Consider the following 23,581-nt stretch of genomic DNA (forward strand, 5'->3'; position numbering starts at 1 on the left):
TTTCTTAAAAACAAAAAGTTTAATTTCATTTTTATCTGGAAAAAACATACCAGCTTAAAATGAAACAACTAATGCTTTGACCTGTCATCAAGTGTCATTTTTTATGGCATTATGCTTATTCAAAATGTGAAGATACAGAACCCTTATAAATTTCTGGAATCAAAGAGTCCCCACTGCAGATGAAAACTGGTTGGTTATAAAATGTCAATTCATTAAATATTCCATGTTTGTTTGCATTTTGTTTTTATAGGGAATATTTTTTAGAAACAGTACAAAATTAAGCAGAATTTTGGAAATTCAATTATAGAATTTTAAGAAAAAGTTGTTAAGTCCTAATTTTTCTTTACAAATCAAGAAGGGTGTAATTTTACTTTGGGATGTCACTTGCAAATCACATCAACCAGCCTGTTCAGAGCCTAGATTCTATATAATGAAAGGAGCCTTCTCCAAGTTTAGTTCTCTACTATAAGTCCAAACCAAACCATTTTTTTTTTCAAATAGAATCAATCAGAAAGAAGTTTAACATACACAAATATTTCTATAGTGAAGTAAAAATGTCATTTTTTAATTTGCATTATGAAAATAAGTCTGTACACCAAGTAATGCATAATGATACCAATCGTGTAAATTTGGTCATGGCATGTGATGTTGGCTTTGGCTTTGAAGTGTTTTTAAACTCACAGGAAATATGGACTTCCAATAAAATAAATAAACATTTTAATAATTGATTAATAATCAACTACAAAATTTCTCTTTTGTTTATTTTCTACTCAATTTTAAAAGAGAAGTCACTTTCAGTAGTGTTCCAAAGTGAGTGATTGCACCTTCTATGATGTGAAAAAAGTTGCTAAAGATCCGATTGCCACTAGCTGTTCTGAAGTGCTGAACATATTTGAGAGCAACTGTTTGCAGCCAGACAGTCTGTCACTGGCAGGAAATCCATCAGTACCCCTCTGTAGGTATGACCGAGGCTTCATGTGAACAGGAGGCTGATGCAAACTGTGGTTCTCAGGTGCTTTTCTGAAGAGCCCCTGCAGCCCTTGCTAATGGCCAAGGCTCACATTATGGCATCAGATGGTGGCTGCAGGTGGTTACTGATGTCACCATGTGTTTTACAGGCTTTGCAGATGAGGGAATGGTTCTGCTTAATACTGAAGGCCTAAGGAACTCTGGCTGCCCTCAGGAATTCCAAATGACTGGAGGCACAAGATTTCAGGGCCCATGAGGCCTCCTGCTCTACTCAGGAGGAGGTCTGAGGCTCCGAAGTTTCATTTCATCCAGTCCTTTCCAGTATTTAAAGTTGTTGTCAAGATGCTGCATTAAGTCAGGAAGGTCCACAAAGGCTGGAGAGAAAGACAGGAATGCAATGTCCTTTTGTGACTTTGTTAAACAGATTTAGGCTTGCCTTTTTTTTTTTTTTCCCCCTAGACTGGGGATGGAACCCAGAACCCTGCACAATTCTAGGCAAGAGCTCACCACTGAGCCACACCCCAGCCCCCAGTTTTAGTGAGAGCATTTTAAGGAACAGAGACAGATGGAGTAGGCACATAATGCCAAGGAGATGTGGGAAAACACACCCAGAAGCTGGAATGAAGTTAACTCCTGAATCAGCCCTAGCACTCTAATCAGCTTCCCTGGATCTGGCAAATGCAGATCTGTTGTGCAGTCCTCAGGGCACAAGGAGCCTAGGGAATATCAGTGGGATCTTTTTCTCTGATAATCTTTTATTTGATAGGCTTTTTGCCCCCTCCTGCAGGTTGGGGTATTAGTGAGAAAATGCACAAAGAACACCCATCCCTCCATGATGGTTCATTTCTTCTCATCCCCTCTTAAAAGTCTAAGCCCCAAAGTGTGTTCTGGGTTCAGATGCACTATTTATTATTTAATATGCAGTTCCTTGTTTTTTAAAGGAAGATATGCTATAAGATTTCTTACCGTCCCAAGCATCAAACATGTCTGTGATGAAGTAATCTATAAAAGAGATCTGGGATTTGGGGATGCTGCAGGTGTTTCTGTCAAAAACCGGCATTACCACAGGCAAGTTCTGCTGCTTCTCTTCATCAGTCTGCAAAGCAGAAAATGTCCAGGTCTCCAGATCCATGTCTGGCTCCATCCCACTTCTGAGCAGCCCTCCCCTGATGTCTCCCGGTAGCTTGTGGTGAGAAGCCGCACAGCGCTAATCAAGCAAACTAGATGCCACGTTGTTCTGAGTGGGAAGGATTCCATGCTGAGGGGCTTGAGGATCCCCCAACTCAATCCAAAATCTAGAAGTCTTTTAGGTAAGAGTTTCAAATGGTATCTGCAGTCAGCCAGCTGTCTACTGCCATCCTTCCATTGTGGGGAAGGCCCCCATAATTGGGCTCCAGAGTAAGAAACAGCCCCATTCACAGAGAAGCACCTAGTGGCTGCTTCTTATCTACCACTGAATTATCTTACTTAAAAAGGTTCTGAATAGACCTCTAACTAGTAAGGAGATTGGATCAACAGCTAAAAATCCTTCATACAAAAGAAATTCTGGGTCAGATGGCTTCACTGGTGAATTCTAAGAAACATTTTTAAAGAATTAAGGGGCTGGGGATGTAGCTCAGTGGTGGAGCATCTGCCTAGCAGGCATAAGGCCCTGAGTTCAATCCCCAGCACCACCAAAAACAAAACAAATATTTAAAGAATTAAGAGTCTTTCTCACACTCTTCCAAGAAGTTGGACAGGAAGAAACACTTTCTAACTCATTCTGAAATTGAGCAGCACTGTATCAACAAAGCCAGACAAAGACGCTACCAGAAAAACTATAGGCCAGCATACTTTATGAATGTTGATATAAAAATCCTAGGATGAATTTAGTATATCAAAAGGACCATGACCACAGAATTTTTTCCTGGAATGTAAGGATGGTTCAACACATGAAACTCAATGCATATATACTTCAATAAAAGTATAAAGAAAAAAACCCTACATGATCTAAACAGTAAATTTTATGTATATAAATTTTACCACAAAAAAAGGAAAGAAATCTGTGTCCCAAAGTGCTTGCAGAATTTTATATACCTGTCACTGATAGCAGTCTAGTTACCTCACATTTTCACCAACATCTGATCAGTTTTTAAATTGTTAGCCATTCTGCTGGATATGTGGTAATATTAATTTCAATTTTCCTGATGAATAATGATGTGCAGTACTTTTTCATGTGCTTATTGGCCATTCACAGTATTTTTTTTAATATTTACTTTTTAGGTGCAGATGGACACAACACAATGCCTTTATTTTAATGTGATCGAACCCGGGTCCCACCAGTGCTAGGTGAGTGCTCTACCGCTGAGCCACAATCCCAGCCCCATTCATAGTATTTTCTTTTGTGAAATGTCTAGTAAAATAATTGCCCATTTTTAATTGGTGTTTGTCTTTTACTATTATGTTGTAGTTCTTTAAATACCTTGGACAGAATTCTTTGTCAGAAATGACGTGTGAATACTTTCTTCTAGTGTGACTTGCCTACTCATTTTCTTGGCTGTGTTTGGATGAACAGGGTTTTTTTGGTGGTAGTGGTTGGGGGTTGAGGCTTGAACCCAGGGCCTTGTGCATGCTAGGCAAGTGCTCTGCCAACTGAACTACATCCCCATCCCTGGATAAGTATAATTTTTAGCAAAGTCCAATTTTCTTTTTATGGTTATTGCTTTCTGTACCTAAGACATCTTTGTCCATTTCCAAGTCACTGAGGACATTCTGCTGTGGTTTCCTCTAAAAGTTTCATGGTTTTAGCTTTTGTATACAGATCTATGATTCACTTTGAAAGTGATAATTCTCTACGGCATGAGACAGGAGGAGTTGTGGTTCTTTTGTTGTCTTGGCACAGAGATATCCTCTCACTCTAACAACACTTACTGAAAAAAATTTGCTTTCCCTACTGTTTGTATAAATGTGATCTGTTTCTGTTTCTTTCCTTAGATGTATCTGCTATCTTTACACTAGTACCACACTGTGTTGGTTACTGTATTGAAGCCAGATATTAAGTCTTCCAACTTTTTGTTTTTTAAGTTTGCTTTACTTATTCAAGGTCCTTCACATTTCCATATACAATTCAGATTCCATTTTTTCAAATTCTCCAACTGGGATTGTATCAAATTGAGACATCAATCTGGGAGAAATCAAATCTTAGCATTTGTACCTTCTGATATATGAACATAGTATATACCTCCCCATTTATTCACATGTTTGTTAATTTCTCAGCAATGTTTTGTGGTTTTCATTGTTAAGGTCTAGTCATCTATAAGTAATTTTTTGCTTTTTGCTATTATAAACAGGACTGTATTTTTAGTTTCATTTTCTGATTGCTGCTAGTACATAAAACACAACTGACTGAGGTATATTGATATTGTTAAATCAAATTTACCTATTAATGCTAGTAATTTTTGCACCTTCCTTTGGAATTTTTACATAAAAAGTGTCACCTGCAAATAGAACAAACATTTATACTATTTTCTGTTCTTAATGACTGTTTTTTCCCCCTTGTTTATTGTCATGGCAAGAATAGGCACCCTTGCCTTATAAACAATCTTGGGGATTCAATACTGCACCATTAAATATATAATGTTAGCTAAGTTTTTGTAAATTTTTTTTTAAAAAGTAATTTCTATCTTGTTCAAGTTTGCTAATAGTTTCTATGATGAGTAAATGTTGAATTGACATTGTTTTTCTGTACCTATAATCTCGTGTTTTTTCTCCTTCATTCACTTTGTAAGATAATTTAAAATAATTTGTTTTTCTAGTAGTAAATTAACATTGCATTACTGGGAACAACCGATTTGGTGATGACATATTATCCCCTCTACATATTAATTTGATTAAATGTCTCTGCATCCATGCTCATGAGGATAATAAACTGTGACTTTTTTTTTCTCCTGGTATTTTCTCTGTCAGTTTTAGGTAACAGGCCTCATAAAATGAGATTCTCTATTTTTTTGTTACAATCTGTAAGAGGGACATTATTTCTTCCTTAAAAGGTTGATATAAAGATTCCTCAGTTTTCTTTGTGGGAGAGTTTTTTAATAGGATTTCTTTAAAAAGGATTTACATAGGTTAGTTTTGGTAGGTTTCAAGGAATCCGTCCTTTAAGTTGTCAAATATGTTAGTATAAAGTTCACAATTATTTATTATTCTTCTAAAGTCTGAGACTTTTTTTTTTTTTAGACTTTCCGATATTGGTTATTTGTGCTCTCTTTTCCTCTTGATTAGTCTGGGTGTACTTACCAATTTCATTAATTAATCTTATTAAAGAACCAACTTTTGGCTTTAAATTTTTACTGTTTTCTAGTAGCTTGAGGTATTTCTTTTTCCCCAATAATAAAGTAAAATTATAAATCTTCCTCTAAGCACTGTTTAAGCTGCATCCCAAAATTTTATTTTTATTATCATTTAATTCTAATTATTTTCTCATTTGCCTTATATTTGATCCATGAGTTATTCAGAAGTGTTTGATTTCTAAATGTTTGGTATTTTCCTAGATATCTTACTTTCAATTATTTCTGATTTAATTGCACTGTGGTCAGAGAACATATTCCATCTGATTTTTTCCCCCCTGAGGCTGGCCTCAAACCTTTTTTTAATTTCTATTGGTTCTTTTTATTATACATGAGAGTAGAATTCATTTTGATATTATTATAGAAGCATGGAATATATCTTATTCTGAGTAGGACCCCATGCTTATGGATGTACACAATGCTGGGATTTACTATGGTGTGTTCATATATGTACACAGGAAAATTATTTCAGACCGGCCTCGACCTTGTGATCCTCCTGCCTCAGCCTCTTGAGTCACTTGGATTGCTGACAGGCACCACCATGCCAGCTTCAGCCTCTGCTTTGAAACCTTGAGTGAAAAGCAAAAACCAACCAACCAACCAGATTCTTGAGTGTTTAGTCCTAGCTTTTAGGATACCTGTGTTTAGCACTTAAGACCCTGAAAGAAACATCACCCTATTGCTGGCTGTATCCTTAGCTCTACTGTTCTTCTTCAGAAAATCCAAAAGTCAATTATTTCACATAAAGGTGAGGGCCAGGACTGCAAGACCTTCTAAACAAGACCCAGCTCCTCTGCTGAAGCATGTACACGTGATCCTAAGGGGTGATCACAGGACTGCTGTAGTTAGGTACACAGTGAAGGAGGACCAGAGGGAGATTAGATCAGTGGTGAAGCTCATCACCGAAGACCACATGGAAATGAAAGCATGAATTAGGCAATGAGTCTCCATCCCCCATTTCTCTATGTCAGTTTTCCAGGAGAAGTTTAATAATGGGGATTCAGAGGTCAAGGCTGTGCACCTTGAATGTGTCTTGGTTCATCTTCTGGGGAAGCCTCCCTCCTGGAACCCACCCCCAGCAACAAAGGAAAGAGACGAGGGACCTGATTTCCCACCCTGTCTTCCAGTCTCTGCTCATCCATCTGATTTTTTTTTTTTTTTTTTTTTGGCAGGAAGGGGTTACCAAGGAATGAACTCGGGGTCACTCCACAACTGAGCCACATCCCCAGCCCTATTTTGTATTTTATTTAGAGACAGGATCTCACTGAGTTGCTTGTGCCTCTCACTTTTGCTGAGGCTAGCTTTGAATTTGTGATCCTCCTGCCTCAGCCTCCCGAGCCTCTGGGATTATAGGAGTGCACCACCGTGCCTGGCCTCCATCTGATTTCAATCCTTTCTGAAGGCCCAGCCCATGCTCCATCTTGGTGAGTGCACCCTTTTAGTTAAAGGCTGTGTGTCCTGCAGACAGCCTCTGTGTTCTCTAAGTAGTAACTTAAGTCAGTTGGCTGACCTTATTTAGATCTCTTGTGTCTTCACTGATACTTTAATCTGGTTCTGTCAATAGATGAAAGGGGGTTTTAAAATCTGATTGCAGAATTGTCTATTTCTCTCTTTGATTCTGTCATTTTTGCTTCATTTATTTTGAAACTGATATTAGGTTTCTATACATTTATAATTATTATGTGTTCTTACAGAACTGAACCTTTTATCATTATAAAGTCTCCCATTTTATCTCTGGAAATATCCTTTGTTTTGATGTCTATTTTGTCTGAAATTAATACGGCCAGTCTAGTCTTCTTATACTTAAAATCTGCATGGTATATCTTCTTCCATCTATTTATTCTAAACCTATCTGTTCTTTATATTTAAAATATGTCTTCTAGACTCTGTATAGTTGGGTATTGTTTTGTTTTCTTAAACCAATGCTGAAGAATGTCCTTTTAAGGGAAGTGTTTTGTCCACTAACATTTTAATGGAACTGAATTTAATAGTATTGATATTGTTTGTCAGAGCTAGCATGTTACTGTTTTCTTTGTTCCCTTGTTTTTTTTCCTGTTTCTCCCTTGAAATATTCTATTTTAATATATTTTCAATTCCATTATAGTATGTCTATTAGTTTTTAGACTACAGTGATTGCTCTTGGGATTACAATATGTATCCTTCACATTGGACCTCACTGAGCTAATATTGTTATACTTTGTGTAGAATCTAGAACCTTGGACCTTTGTTAAGTCTATTTTCTTTCTTTCGTTCTTTGTTTTAGATGTCATATAGACCTTACGGCTATACATTATACATCCTATGATACGGTGTTAGAACTTTTACTTAAAATGGTCCTATGTATTCAGAGAAATTTAGAGAACAAAAGAGTCACCCAGGTATTTACCTGTTTTCATTCCTTCTTGAAGATCCAGGTTGGCACATCATTTCCTTTCAGCCTTAAGCACTTCCTTTAGCAATTCTTGTATTGTAGATTTACAGGTAATGTATTAGTTTTTCCTTATCTGAGAATTTTTTGAAATATTTTTCTTTGATTCTTGAAGGACATTTCACTGGATATAAAGTTCTGGGTTGACAATTTTCTTCTAATAGAAATTTAAAGATGTTTCAGTGTCTTCTGGCCTTCATGGTTTCTGACAGGAAGTCAGAAAACATGAGATCATTTTTCTTCTGATAAGTCAAGTGTTATTTTTCTCTGGCCAATTTCAAGATTTTTTTCTTTATCTTTGACTTGCCTATGACATGCCTCACAATTTAATCCTCAACAGGCTTTTGGAATCTGTATGCATGCCCTCTATCAAATCTGGAAAATTCTTGGATAATATATGTTCTGATTTTTTTTTTCCCTAACCCAAGAGAATATGGACAGATGACTCCCTTAAAGTGTTTTTAGGAGAAATCTGTCAACCAAGGATTCCATACCCAGCAAAAATTTCTGCAAGAATGAAGACAGAATAAACAAGTTCTCAGATAAATGAAAACTGTTGAGAGCCACAGCCGAAGGGTTGGTAAATATGCAATACAAGAAATGTTCTTCAGGGACAGGATTTCTTTAGGAATTGTATTTCCTAGTTTTAAGTCCTTTACCACTGATGATTTCCATCTGTGTGTGTGTCAAGGTACTTATGAGGCACCATCTTACCTGAGAAAAATATTCTTCTGAGATGCGTGCAGCCCACTCAATGCAGTGCTCCAGGGGCCGGCAGGGGTTGGACACATCAGCACATTTAATAAGCATTCGTTTGATCAGAGTGCGGTTCTCTGGAGCCCTAAGCATAGTGTTTACGGCTTCCTGGTCTTTTTCAGTTTCCTGAAACACGAGAAGAATTCAAAGTGATCAAAATGGGTCCTTTGTGCCAAGCCCCCTCTTATTTGGTAGGGCCCCACTGTAAGCACAAAAAAGCTTTGGCCAGGATCCATAGAGTTAAGGGTCTCACAAAACAGCTCAGCAGGACCAGGGGCTGGTGCACACACCCTTCCCCTTGCCTCTTCCATCTTTTCCTCTTACTCCTAAATCTTTCACAGTTGCCTTTTTCTTTCTGTTCCACTATTTCTCTTTCCCTCTTTCTTACTGAAGATCAGTTTTATTTTTTTATTATACTTACTAAAAAAAAGTATGAACTGGAAGAAAATAAAACAATTTCTCCATCCTCATAACAAAGGGGTTCTTGTGGGTCCTCAGGCTTCCTGCTTCCTACAACACAGGCCTCTGATAGGTGTGTTTGGGGAATTTTTAGCCTTCAGTATACCTAGATCATTTAGATATAGTGATATTCCATTATGCTGCTATAAAGTTTTTGATGTACAAAAGACTTAAGTCATTCTCTTTTAATTTCCACTCACAAGAAGACTTTATGGAGAACGTGGAAAGTTTTACTATTAAATTTTATAAAAGAACACTGGGATCAGAGGTGAAATAACCAATACAGAGCTCCCCAGCTAAGCCAGGATAAGAACTTAAGTTCTACCTTTTAGTCCCACATCCTCCCACTCACATGCTGTCTCCTTCACGAGGAGCCCTGGTCCATAGTGTAACAGACCACCTGGCTGTAGGCACTCTGAAGAGAACTTGGGTTGGAAGAGTGCACCAGGGCAGTCAGCAGTGACAGAGCGATCACTCCCTTTTGAGCAGTGTTCCCTTATTAACTGATTTAGACATGTGATTTCAATGTGCAACAGCAGTTGAAGGAGGCCCAACAGTCCCATCTCAGCAGGGACAGATCTACCATCAAGGTGTTAGGTAATAACTAGTAATGAGCAGTGAAATACATGGCAAGGTCACAAGTATTCTTTAAATTACTTTAGGGTCTTCTTTTAACTATTCTCAAAGTGGATGAAAAAGCAAATGGTGACAGTTAATCTGTTAAAAACATAGGAGCTCATTGGAAGATACATCATGAATAAGAGGTTTAATGGAATTAACTCTTGCCAGGCAGGGTCCATTGAGGTTGGTGTGAAGCTAGAAATTATGGTCATACATGTCTCCATCTCTCTGGGAAGGAAGATTCCTTTAGTAGTTCAGGTGCACTAAGGTAATTTCTGACCAGCTACTTTAACCCCAATGCTCACATCAACACAGGATTGATAGTAGATGAAGCCCCTCTGAATAGGATGGCTATCATGACAGTTCTGAAGAGGATGAACTAAGGTCAAAAACTCTACTACCCAACGTGGAGGAGTTGAACACCTGACTGGCAAAGGTTGCTGAAGGAGGACCCAAATTTTCAAGTCAACCATAGAACAGTAATAAATTTGGAGATAGCATTATCTCCTTTATTGTTCTCGCTCAGAGATGGCCCGCTCTTGAGGGCCTCAGTTGCTGCTCTCACAGTGGATCTGGTGTGATGCCCATCCATCTTATGCCTTGAGCTTCCCCCGCCCCACTGTATAGAAATGGAAATGGTACTGAAAACTAGGGTGAGCACTGAGCCATGCCTGTTTCCACAGCTGGGGTCTCCTTCCTGGCTAGATGTTTAATGTTACCCTTGCCCCAGGTAGTTGTGGATTTCATGCCTCAAATCCACAAATGAGGAGCAAAAATGTTGCCCTGTGACCCAAATTCAGGGTCCTTCCTGACCCCACCCTACTGTGAGGGGAGCTGTTGCTACCATGGAATGAATGTGCCTCAGTGGGGAGTGTCTGAGAAAAGACTCCAACTGGCCCTAGAATGCCCAAGAAGAGAAGAGAGGAGATATTTATGAGAAAGGGAGCAGGAATGGTGAGTTTTCACTCAATTCTTTCTGCTAAGTTTTTATACTCAATAATTTTTTAACCAATTCAGGGCTGGGGATGTAGTTCAGCTGTAGAACGCTGGCCTAGAACATGTGGGGCTCTTAGTCCACTCTCTCATACTGCAAAAACAAAAACCAATTCAGTGATCCCTCTAAGGAAGCCCCTCACATGGCTCAGGGACTTGTGATCCATGTTATGCACAACACATAGGCACAGGAGGCCCAGATATGGGTCCTCTTTAAATAAATTTCACTTACCTCATCTTGTTCTAGTGTTGCCAAGGGCTTGTTAACACTATTAACAAATTTGTTGACATGTTCGAAGTGCTTTGTCATTTCTGTGGCTAAGACCATGTCAATAATATTCTGGCGCAGTGTCCGATAGTCATTCCTGTTTCAGATGACAAATAAGAGGCTGCTATAGGTTATTTATCCAGACAAGTACTCCTGGAAACAATCTGTTATTCAGGACGCATGTCCACTATGGCTACAAGTACAATGCCACTGCAAGTCTCACTTTGAAAGAATGCGGAAATTATAGGTTAGAGCCTACATCATTAGCAAAGGGAACCCAAACAAAAGTTCATATCAGAAGCTTATGGGCAAGATTGTAGTGCTGCAATGTTCCACCTTATTGTCCCCTGTAGTATAGTCCATATTAGTTCTCAGAACAAAGAACTAAGACATGTCAGAGTCAGTGAACAAGACCTGTTCTTAAAATCACGGATCTCCATCTTCATTAAGAATGTACCCTATGGGACTGGGTTGTGGCTTAGTGGTAGAGCGCTTGCCTGGCATGTGTGAAACCCTGGGTTTGATCCTCAGCATCGCATATAAATACACAAAGTAAAAAATCCATTGGCAACTAAAAAATATTAAAAAAACAAAAACAATGTACCCTGTGATCCAAAATGTTACTACCCAGAGAACTTCGAGGCTAGACCTTCTGAGAGCTGAGAAAATCACAGAGAATACTTGACAGCTCTTCCTGTAGTCCTTGTTTTTATTTTAATATTTTTAAATTTGTATTTTTTGAAGAAGCAATCCATATAATTCAAAATTCAAAAGGTATAAAAGAGTATGGAACAATGTCTCTGTTCAACTTCTTTTCTGCAGTCATCCTGTTCCTTTACCTGGAAACTAAAGTTAGCAGGGTTTTACATATTTTTCCAAAGATGAATGAAATGATGTATCTACAGGTGAATGTAAATGAAACCCAAGTTCATCTCTAAATTCCTAGGATAGAGCAGGAGGTAGTTTTGGGAAATTGGCATATCCTTACAATCCCATATAAAACTTTCTTAAGGGCTGGGATTGTGGCTCAGTGGTAGAGTGCTTGCCTAGCATGGGCGAGACCCGGGTTCGATCCTTGGCACCACATAAAAATAAAGGCATTGTGTTGTTTCCATCTACACCTAAAAAATAAATATTTTTTAAAAAACTTTCTTAAAAACACAAACTAAAACATTTTCTTTCTTCAGCTGATATGTACTATGTCCCTACTATGTACCAGGTGCTAACTGGACTAGATAGGGAAGATACAGTGACATGACACCCAAGACCTTACAGAGCTTGAAAATCTGATCAGATATTATACAAATAAACTTAAAAATTATTTAATAAAAATGTGATACATGCTATGAATGAAATTGGGATTGCATAATTAGAAGGCTTAACTGAGTGTGAAGGACCAGGGAAGGAAGATCACCTCTCCAAGGAAATGACACATAAATAGACAATGGTGAGGAGAACCACCGGGCACAGTGGGCACAGGAGTGGCTTCAGGCGAATGTGTAAGAGGCCACTTTCTGAACTTCCAAGAGCTCAAGACATCAGCGTTATATTGTTTTCTTGAAATGTCAGAATACAAAGGGACCAAACCTTGAAGACACTACGTTAAGTGAGAGAAGACAGTCACGAAAGACCACTTACTACATATGATTCCATTTATAAAAAGTGTCCTGAACTGGGAAATCGATGTGGATGTCCAGGGTTAGGAGGCTGGGTGGGGAACTGGATGTCAAGGGATTGCTGTGGGTTTGAGAGTTTTGTAAGGGATATGAAAAATGCTTTCAAGTGACTGGGGTGATGGTTTTACAGCTCTGTGACTACACTAAAGCCTACTGTACACTCCAGATGGGTGGACTTTCTTAATAACACTATTTTTATAAAAAGACAGGGACTTGGGCTGGGGATGTGGCTCAAGCAGTAGCACGCTCGCCTGGCATGTGTGCGGCCTGGGTTCGATCCTCAGCACCACATACAAACAAAGATGTTGTGTCCGCCGAAAACTAAAAAAAATAAATATTAAAAAATTCTCTCTAAAAAAAAAAAAAAAAAAAGACAGGGACTGGGATGTATCTCAGTATAGAGCACTTACCTAACATGCAGACCTTGCATTCTTTGCCCAAGTACCAAAAAAAAAAAAAAAAAACCCAACCAACATGTCATTGTTCTTACCTCTCCACATTTTTGAAGATATTGCATTTGTCATCTCTAACAGTAAGCTGGAAGGCCAAGGCTGCATGATGGCTCTCCAGCACAGCAGTGTCATTGTACAAAATGGCCAGCTCGCTCCCTGCATTGCACAAGAAGGAGTTGGTCCTCCCAGGGTGATCCACATCGTGAATGGTGGCTGCGATGAGAGCAGCGACCTCATCAACTGGATCTAAACTTTCCTGAAAACAGAGATCTTTTTAAAACTGGGGTATGGCACTGTAGACATATATAGCTTCCTCTGCCCTGTTACTTGAAGGTAAGAATACCTCAGATTTCTGAGAAAAGCACATACATTTTCCTCTCTCCACTCTGAAACAGCAATCTCTCCACATATGTGTTTATTAGAGAACATTCTGATTCTCAGGATGAACAAGTTAAGGACTTAATCAAATGGAAGGTGTCCTCAACAGACACAAGTCACCTCCTCAGCCAGTCTTTCTCCAAACCTCACAAAAAAGATATTTAGAGATAGATATTTACTTAAACTAACATATGCCAATATTATAAGAGAAAAATAATTTCAAAATATATATTACTTAAACATGGAAAAATTCTTCAAAGGGCCAAAGAACTTAACATAATGAAGACATTATGTTAAGTGAGTCAGGAGAAAGGCAGGTTTTGAAGAAATTGATAATTTAACATTTATTTCTGTGATACTGACCTAGGAAATTTAGAAGTTTATTGAGACATATGTTCTACTACGTGATCACATTTGAAAATATTCTACAGATACTTGAAAAGAAGGTGTGCATCTAGTAAATCAGCCTTGTCAGTTAATTTGACTTAAATTAAAATTTAATAGTCTTAGCTTTAAATGGGTGAATTATATGGTGTATGAATTATACTTCAATAAATGTTTTTAACTACTTTTGTAAATTTAAATTAGCTCTGAATATATATTTATAGAGTAGTTCAAAAGCAATAAGTATAGTAAAAATGGGTGGTCTTTATATGCTCAGTCATACTGACGCAGACGTCCCTTGACACTTGTTTTCATAATTTGTAAAATAGTTCTCTCTGGACTTTTATTCTACCTGTGGTCTTGATTTTTAAAATAACAGAAGAATGAAGGGTAAGGGCAACTGAAAGATCCTGCTCTGAGGTCTGCCTTTCAGAGAGGAATTACCTTTTGCTCAAGCCAAGGATGTTGTTCTGGCATCCTTCACCTTATTCAATTTCACATACTAGTCTCGTGTTATGCAGGACAAAATGTGACCAGAAGGCAACAAATCCTGTGGGACTGTGGCCATGCTTGGTCTTAGGCAGAAGCTTCAGACACTAAAGTGCTTTGGCAAGGCCCAAATGTGGCCTGTGTGTCTGAAAGGAATCATCACTCCACCCATTTGGTGGAGTTTTAAGCTTTAAATCCCTGCAGGAGATAGGAAGCTGCTGCTTCAGACAGAATATCTGGTAGCAATGCAAGCAAGTTCTTGAGAAGGACAGTCAGGAATAACTGTCTAGATGAGAAATGATGGGGACAGGAGGAGGGAGAGATGAATCTGATACCATTTAGATGCAGGATCAGATGTCGAGGGGGAGAGGGCTTGAGGAGCAGAAGAACGAAGGATGATTCTAGACTTCTGACTTGGGTTATCTGGATGAATGATGGACCCTAGACCAGGCAGATAATCTGGGGTGGGAGTAGTGCTGCAGCAAAGATGGCAGAATTGGGCTCTGACCCTCACTGACTAAGAGGTGCTATGCAACAGCTATTTGGCTGCATCTGCCTACAGACTCAGGATGAGATCCCCACAAGAACCTGTCCTTCCTGGCTCTCTCTCCATGGACCAAATCCTGTTTCTTGTACTCCCACAGAATGGCTGGAAGTAGGTTATGAATTCACATAGTAATTCCTCAGAAATACAAATGTTGCTTCCTGTCTGAATTCTCAAGTGAGCTCTCCATGTGTATGCCAGGCTGCACCTGAGTGGTCACTCTGCCTATCACTTGGTGGAGGCAGAAACACTAGACTCTTCCCCCACTGCTCCTGCTATTAAAAATGGAGTACAAGCATGGGCTCACCTTTATCCTCTGTTTGTACAGAAAATAGGCAGTGGCGTGAAGAACATCAGCAGCATGTGTAGAATTGTGGTAGGGGTTAGAAGAATGATAGTTTGCTTCAATAATTTGTAACCACGATTTCAGTGTTGACTCCGAGCAGTTTAAGAATTCACAGATTCCAAAGTGAGCAAATATTTTGAGACCAAGATAAATCAAAGGTCTACAGATAAAAACATATACCAAATATAAACAAAGCAAAGAAACAGGCTAAGTGTTCTGAGCCCCAAATAGATTCAGATGTAATAAGCAAATCCAAACCAGACTGCAGAGTGTGCAGGGCAGCCAACTGGAGTTGCCTCGGATGTGCTGTCCTCTCTCTGCAGCAGTTGACAACCCTGTGCAGCTTCTAGCTTCAGAGGGCCAAGATGGGTGAGAGCTGGCTGCTCACAATAGCCAACTTCTGGCCCAGCCTCCTTTGGAGGCTCCCCATCTACTCGGGGGAGGTTTGCTACCTGCCCTTCCTTATTCAGATTTCTACTTGCACTACTGGGTTCCTCAAAATAATCCTTTGTCTAGGCTACTTTTATGCCACTTTGAACCCTATCCTCTCATTGGACTTGCTGGACCTATGTCAGATGTCCTGCCTAGAAGAAAATTTCCTGAGAATTACATCTGAATGGTCTTCTCTACTCCACTTGTCTGTGTTAGGGCCCAGGGAAGTAGAAAATATCAGAAGGTGAACTGATTTTGCATAAGCAAAGTGGAGGCCTCCTGGGGACAGTTTATCCAGACTGGGATGAATCCTGATAAATCATCCACAGCCCACCAGAGCACACCTCTCCTGAAATCCCTGCCAGCAGCCCTGGTGGCATCAACTGTGTGAATGCCCCCTTTCTGCATGCCAAGCTCACCCCTTTGGTTAACACCTCTCAACCAGCAAGGTACAAAATGAAGCAAGATCCCATTCCTGCCCCTGCTCTGCAATCGAACCCAGATGAGGACAACTAGGGTTTTGAATGTCCCCATGCCTGTCACCAACATGGACAGCTCTTAAAAATGTGTGTGTGTGTTCCTAATCAATGTTGGTTCAAGACTCTGGGTGATGGTAGTGGGGTGTTGCTGCTATTGTCAATAATTACACTACAAAAGAAATCAGTATCCTATTTCATGGAAAAAACCCTCCACTATTTGGAGGCATGAAGTCACTTGTTCAGTTTTGTGCTTTCCACTAACCTGCCATCTCTGTGGTATCCAGGCAAGGGCTCCCTCCAGAAAACTCCTTCCTCAGCTTTTCTCCCTAGACCAGGGCCTCGTTCTTCATGCAACCCATGCTCCTTGGCAGGCCTCCTTCATGCAGGCCCCTGGAGCGCAGCTCTCCATCTGTAGAGTTCCCCACACTCACCTATTATGGGTGGCAGCCTCCAGTTCAAAAATATCAAAGTCCCAGTATTCCACATTTTCCAGGCCTCGAGCTATCCGCGATGGGACATCGTGAAGGGAAATGGGAGTGATTATACTATGTGAAACCTGTTGAAGGTCTGCAAAGTGATGTAATGTAGAGACCAAAATTAGTAGGTTAATAGCATTTTCTATTTCTTAGGGAGGACAGAACTGCATCAAGGAATGGCTGCTTTGTTTCTGAGGCTTTATGATACACCAAGAAACCTCTTACTGATGAGAAAAATTATTTCATCCCTTAAACCGTGACTTTTATTATAGGAAGTGATCCAAAAATTAAAAACAAAAAAACTTACTTTTTGTTGAAAGAACATATTCATTCCCTGATAATCTTCGCAAACCATCCTGATAAAAAACAAGGAAACAAGAAAAAGAAGTCATGGCTGTTCTTTCCTCTGTGAAAATTCTAGCTGGTCAGCCCCAGAGGATGGCTCAGGGCAGCCCTCCCCTTCCTGAACACCAGGGAGGTTAGCTCTAGACAGGCGTTGGAAGCCCAGCATTCCTGCCTCACTCTGGGGCTGCTCTGGTATCTTAGAGACAACTCCCCTCTGCCCTCAGTCTTTCCCCACCATTTTCTTGCTACTCTCTTCACCCTAAGGACACTGTATCTCTATGGAACACTGGATCTTTTCTTGCCTTCTAAGTGACTTCAGTTTCCCCTGGTGACTTTCCTGGGATCCTCCCCACTGCTCCCAGAGCTTGGGGCCTGGTTTGTAGGCACCCATTTGCTTCAGTCCATGGTCCTTCTCATCTAACTTCCAGGGGACTTGCCCACCCTGCCCCCATCATTCTCATTCCTGGCCTACAGGCTGGAGAAGCCTTTGTCACAAGGCCACAGTTAGAGAGCCATTCTACCTCCAATAATTTGCCTAAAACCCTATTTTTATGAAATCAAATGGTGAATTCCATTCCTAACCAAGAAAACAGTTGGCAGAGAAGAATGGATGAGCTGTGTTCTTGTGAGAGCTCCATCTACACAAGCTAGAGGAGGCGTCCAGGGTCCCCCAGGAATTTACACACAAAACCCTCTTCTAGTGACATTCTCTTCCTATGGCCTTTTTTCCTCTGTAGTTATCCAAACTGGAATGCTTTAGAGGGGAAACTGCCCCACCCACCGGCACCATTTTAGACACATTTGCCAGGAAAAAGACAGTCTTCCTGTTTTGCAATTTGATATGCAACATTCAATATGTGTTTTTCTGTCCCAGTTTTCTAAGACTTTAATAAAAAGTTTTATTTAAATAAATTACTCATTAAAACCTCAGGAACACTGGAGACTGGGACCAGTAAACTGTCTAGAATATTGTCCATCCTTCTCTTCTCCAGACTGAGGTTCCCTAGGAGGTGAGCAACAGGTGGGTGACAGCTGGGCAGGAGAACAGATGAACCCAGATATGGGGGAGTTTAGTCCTTGATGAGCCCCATACATGATGCCCTGTTTGCCTCATTGTTTAAACAAATAATCTCTGAGAAAACAAGCTCTTAGCTAATAGCCTGGTCAAATAAACTTACAGACATTAAGCCCCCAACGAGGTCATTGGCATGAGGATCATCATCCTTAGCACCGAACTGTGGTGAATATAACTCAGTGGTTCTCAAAATTTCTAACACACGGTCCAAGGCTTCTGTCACAGGCATGGGACTATTTTCCTGGGCAGCATTGATGATATTGATTACCTACATTATGGAAAGAAAAGACCAAAGTTTCCAACCTTACAACAATTGGACAGCAATGGGGAGTCAAACTTGACAGTGCTTAACTATGCCACTACACTAACTTAAGACTAGGTAAAATGTTCTTGAAACATCCTCTTCAGCATCACACAATTCTAAGAGCCATCTTATTGTTGTGGGTCCCTGTCTTGTCAGGGTAACAATGCCCTGAGAGTACAAGGGTCTCTGCTCAGTGGAGACTGATCACCGCACTTCACCTTGGTGATGGGTGCCTCAATCGTCATGGAATGTATCCGGGCCAGGGAGGAGTGTCGTCTCTGGTTGTTAACTGTGGAGGAAGGATCAGAAATCAGGGTCTGCACAGCCTTGTTCCCTGACAGCCCAGGGATCCCTGACCTCCCTCCCTCTCCAGGCCTCAGTGTGCTCAACTGCATTATGGGAGTGGAGGTGGGGCACGACTAGAGCTGCAGGGCTGCGGAGCTTCCTTCCTATCCTGACAACCTTGCATTCTGGTACACCCCGCTCTGCTTCCTGCAGTTCTAGGCACTAGGATGCACACATGTCCCCATGGATTAACTACTGATGTCATAGCCACAGAGAAAACAATCTGCCAAGTCAAGGCCAAATAGCCCCTTTTTTGTATCTGTAACAATAGGCTTTATAATTTTTCTGACTGGTGCTCTCCAGGAGTAAAAATGTTCTGGAAGACAATGCCACACAGGCTCTTTGTTTTATATATGGCAGTTACAATACTAAATTCACCATTAACTGAAATAAATCACTTTCTGGGGAAATTTTTATAAGTCTCTCTGATGTTCTATACTGTTAGGCTTAATCTAGGCTGATTAAGTAAATAACTGAAATGAAGCAAGTTGCAACTCTTAGGCTCAAAGTAAATTTGTGTTGCTCCTGTCAAGACATGGCTCCTTCGAGGTAGGAGAGGCCTGGGCAATGGATAGAAGGAGAAACTGATTTAGAGTCCTCCGTACCTCTGAACACCCACTGTCAGGCCAGCTGCTGCTTTCCCAGAGGCCATCTAGGTCAGGGCCTATTCCACAGCTGATGCATCAGTCTCACTGTACCAATAGAGAAGCTGAGGCCCAAGGAGATACGCTGTTCAAAGTTAACCAGGCCAGTGTTCTCAAATGCTTTAAATTTTGGAGACCAACAAAACTTCTTAAATCTAATTATAGTATATAGTTGTCTAATTTCCATTTTATACAATCAGTCATTAAACCAAAAAACAACTCCTATTTTATCACTGTCAAAAAGGGACTTGTTCTAATTTAAAAATACAATAAGCCAGATGCAAGGCAAACACCTATAATCCCAGTCACTTGGAGGCTGAAGCAGGAGGATTACAAGTTCCAGGCCAGACTTAGCAACTTAGTGAGACCCTGTCTCAAAATTTTAAAAAACTTCAAAAATGGTTGTGGATGTAGCTCAGTGGTAAAGCACCCTTGGGTTCAACCCATAGTACCAAAATAAACAAATACAATAAATAAAAAAATCAACAAGTTTATTAAAAAAACAATAGAGATCTATTGTATGTTACTATTAAAGCAATAACAATGTCTTAATTATTTAAAACTGCTAAGAGTAGATTGTAATTGTTCTCATCACACACAAAAAAATAAGGATGAAGTAATATATGTATTAATTAGCTCCATTTAGTCATTCTCCAGTGTATAAACCTAGGTGAACCTCAAAAACATTAAAATGAGTGAAAGAAGTTTGACTGAAGAGAATAAGTATGATATGATTCCATTTCCATGAAGCACAAGAAGAGACCGAACTGATTTAGGGTGCTAGAGATCAGTGGTGAAGGGTGTGTGTAAACATAGATTTCCTGTATCTATTTTGTGTGAAGGTTACATGAGCGAAACAGGTTGTCAAAATCCACTGAACTAAAATTTTATATCTGATTAAAAATGATTTCAAAAAGCAAATGATTAAAAAAACAGAAACGGGGCTGAGGTTGTGGCTCAGTGGTAGAGCGCTCGCCTAGCACGTATGAGACCCTAGGTTCAATCCTCAGCACCACATATAAATAAATAAAGATATTGAGTCCAACTACAACTAAAAAATAAATATAAAAAACCCAGACATGTACAAAGGCCCAACAGAAGTAATAGAGAATCATGGGAATGCCATGATGATGGCCACACTGAAGATGATGATGGTAGCTAAACCTCAGACAGTCCCTGGGCAGTGCCATCATCCTTAGGATACAGATATGGCAGTGGAAGCACAGAAGTCCACTCTCAAGATGAACCTGGGACTGAACCAAGGTCATTCTGATGCCAAAGCCCATTTTCCTTCCCATAGCACCACACTTTCCCAGCTGGCCCCCAACCCTGCCCTTGCAGCAGGGATGTAATCTGTACAGTCCTCCCAGTGAAAGCACCCACAGCATGTCATCTGAGCTACACTACAAACCTGTGCAGGGCACCAGGACAGATATAAAATTCTAGCTATCTCCTTTACTCTGTTTATCTTTTGAATGAGTAATAGCTAGCCTTATGTCTTTCCTATTCATCTTTTGGCCAAAGAATGTACTTAACTAGCAGTCATTTTTGCCTCCTCAGTCTATGAACAATTTTTAGTACATTAAAAATGCCACATCATTCAGGCTATGCATCTCCATGACCTTCTTAAAAAAAAGTTCATGGGGCTGGGGTTGTGGCTCAGTGGCAGAACACTTGCCCAGCATGTGTGAGGCACCAGGTTTGAATCTTAGTACTATATATAAATAAATAAAAAATAAAAGTACATGAACAACTAAAAAATATTATATTCATTTAGAACTTAAATAATATTTGCTTAATGAGAATCTCACAATCTCCAAATCGGTTCACCCCTTCCCCAAAGGTAAGCTTCCATAGCAAACTGCAAGTTGTAAGGGAATCCTGGAGTTACCAGGTGTCATTATATAACTACAAGAGATCAAATGACATCTGCTGTTGTAGTTTAGAAAATCCACATAGAATATGTAGTAAATGTTTCTTTTCTTTTTCCTTATTCCCTGACTATTAAAAGCTTGAAATGGAGCCAACTGGCAAGGGTGTGGGAGGGGATGGACCTCTTCTGTGGAAACCTAGTGCAAGGTGACCAGGCCATAAGACTGGGAGGGTGGGTTGGGCATTATCCTATTTTCTTCTCCCATCTTTGTCACTCACCTTCACTTCGAGAGGCAACAGATTTAATGTCGAGTGAGCTTTTCCTCCTGTCTTTATGTTTGCCTGTCTGATTATCTGTGGAAACAATTTGATTATAAATCATCTTTTCAGAGATGTTAACAACATATTAGCAAAGGAAATCAAGCTGAATTTTTAACAACATCAAATTTAAGAACTAGAACACCGTTTAAGATGCCCCCCAAATCAGTGCAGCATAGAGAAGAACGAAGAACCCAGTCTTGAGGGAGTGGACATTCTCAAAATGTCCTGGAGGGGGCATTCATAAATAAGAGCTTTAATAGTCCCATGATACAAAATAACAACTGGCAGAAATGGTCTCAGGAGTGTTTCTATTACATTTGCATATATTTGGAAAAAATGATCGAAAGTTTGATCCCCATTCACCCTTACCCTAAAGGAGAAAAAAAACATCTTCTCTACAACATAAGTAAAATGTCCCTGAGAATGTTCTTCTCATCATGGAGAATGCTGTTTGGGGTGTGTTTTGAAGGCCTTTCTCCTCTGACTCCCCCGCCTTTTTTTTTTATAAGAGGCACTAGTGCTCTCCTGGGCTCCAAATGAGATTGTCTTTGACTCCATGCTAGTCCCCGACAAGGCAAGCTTTTCCATCCTTCGGCCACTCCTCTGTGCACTTGCTGTGTACCTCCTGTGGTACTGGAGCCTTCCTGCCTACCCTCTTATCTCCATTTCACAGATATGGAAATGGAGCCCAGCTGCAGATGTCCATATGGCTGGGCAGGAACTCTGGATGGGCTCTCCTCATGCTCAAGGAGGGGCTTCTCTGTCTCACTTGGCATCTTCATCTCGACCCTTTCAATCCCCTACTCACAGACGAGACCCCAGTGCAGGCCCTTAGTCCTCCTTCTGCACCATCAAGAAATTTCTCACCTGCTCTTTGCAGAAGCCTGATTGTCTTCTCTGTGGACACAGTGATTTGTCAAGATCACCAATGACCTATTTGTTACTCTGAAGATCACAATTCAGTTCTTAACCCCATCAGACACAACTGCTCCCCTTAAGATTGTCCTGTTTTATGAAATCCACACTCTCCTAGTTTTCCTTCTACCTCTTAACTGATTCTTCCTTTACTCCTTTTCTTGGCCCTCTGGTTACTTTCCAAAGGTTCTAGATTTAGCCTTTCTTCTCTTCTCAGGAAATACAACCTCCATGGAAGATGTTACTCCTTCCTGCATTATCTGTCTGCCTCTGGCCTCTCTCCTGAGGTCCAGACTTACGACTTACAGATGCCAGTCACTTCCATTTGAACACTCTTCAGGTACTGCAGTGGACTCACTGACCCATTTTCTGAAGCTGCTCTTTATTCCAGGTCACGGAACTGCATCTAACTTTTAAGGTAGAGGCAAGTCACCCATGACTTCTTCCCTTCTCTCCCTCAAATGGTCAACCAAATCCATGGACTCTATCTCCTAAATACCTCTTTCTCTACCCATGCTCTGTCCCTGTCCTAGTTCAGACATTCATCGTAATAACAAGTGTCCTCCAAGGCCCCAACCTTGCCCATTCTCTACAGGGAGCACAACAAGTCTGGGCTCAATGGCTCACCAATATTTAGGAAAAGATTTAAACTCTTCAGTGTGGCACCCAGAGTCCCACAAGATTTGGAACTCCTCTCTAAAGCCATCATCTCACAAACATTGGTACCAACTGCTGCTTGGGAATATACCTCCTTCCCAACTCTGATCCTCTGTGAAGAGGCAATTCAGGAACCAGAAGCTGTGGAAAATTTTCCCATACCATCCCAATAGAGCAGGGAGATGTCTGGCTTTACTGTCTTCCTTGCCAACTGTGAACAACCTGAGAGCAGGGACAGTCCTCCCTAGGTGACCAGCATTGCACTAGCACATACTAACAGATGCTCGATAAATATGCACCTGCTTTGCCAAACACCTACATATTCTGTGCACAAATGAAAGTGCTGTTAAAGACAACCACTCTGATTCGGTGACTCCCCTACATGGAATCCTCCAGTACCTCAGAGATTAAAGAATGGCTTCAAGGCACAATCTGCCTGCAGAGACCTGCCTCTCCCTCACACTGGCCTTAACTATGTGTTGCATCAGCACAACTGCTTTGCCCCATCTCTGGAGCAGCCTTGACAACGGCTGCTCCTGTGGGATAAAAATGTACCCTCCCTAGATGCTCACTCCTTCAAAGGGCACTTTCTCTCAACCAGTGCTCTCAATGCTGCGCCATATCTCCT

At 40.5% G+C, this 23,581-nt stretch overlaps 1 protein-coding gene across 4 annotated transcripts in view; it reads right to left on the reverse strand.

The window, feature by feature from the left end:
- The window catches only part of Pde8a (phosphodiesterase 8A), a 150,943-nt gene continuing 127,362 nt past the window's right edge, over positions 1–23,581 (reverse strand). For 2 of the 4 annotated variants that reach the window (XM_076851289.1, XM_076851291.1), the window contains 11 exons: positions 21,340–21,414; positions 18,418–18,488; positions 17,999–18,163; positions 16,783–16,831; positions 16,431–16,566; positions 15,050–15,248; positions 12,986–13,203; positions 10,784–10,916; positions 8,437–8,604; positions 1,936–2,065; positions 1–1,343 (listed from right to left, as the gene is read on the reverse strand). In XM_076851289.1, coding sequence (XP_076707404.1) covers positions 1,237–1,343; positions 1,936–2,065; positions 8,437–8,604; positions 10,784–10,916; positions 12,986–13,203; positions 15,050–15,248; positions 16,431–16,566; positions 16,783–16,831; positions 17,999–18,163; positions 18,418–18,488; positions 21,340–21,414 — 1,451 coding nt within the window. In that variant the 3' untranslated portion in view covers positions 1–1,236. Of the gene's footprint in view, positions 1,344–1,935; positions 2,066–7,680; positions 7,928–8,436; positions 8,605–10,783; positions 10,917–12,985; positions 13,204–15,049; positions 15,249–16,430; positions 16,567–16,782; positions 16,832–17,998; positions 18,164–18,417; positions 18,489–21,339; positions 21,415–23,581 lie in introns of those variants that run through there. The other 2 variants (XR_013090785.1, XM_076851290.1) reach the window with 2 other exon arrangements.

The sequence above is a fragment of the Callospermophilus lateralis genome, chromosome 3, assembly GCF_048772815.1.
Source record: "Callospermophilus lateralis isolate mCalLat2 chromosome 3, mCalLat2.hap1, whole genome shotgun sequence".
Lineage (NCBI taxonomy): Eukaryota > Metazoa > Chordata > Mammalia > Rodentia > Sciuridae > Callospermophilus > Callospermophilus lateralis.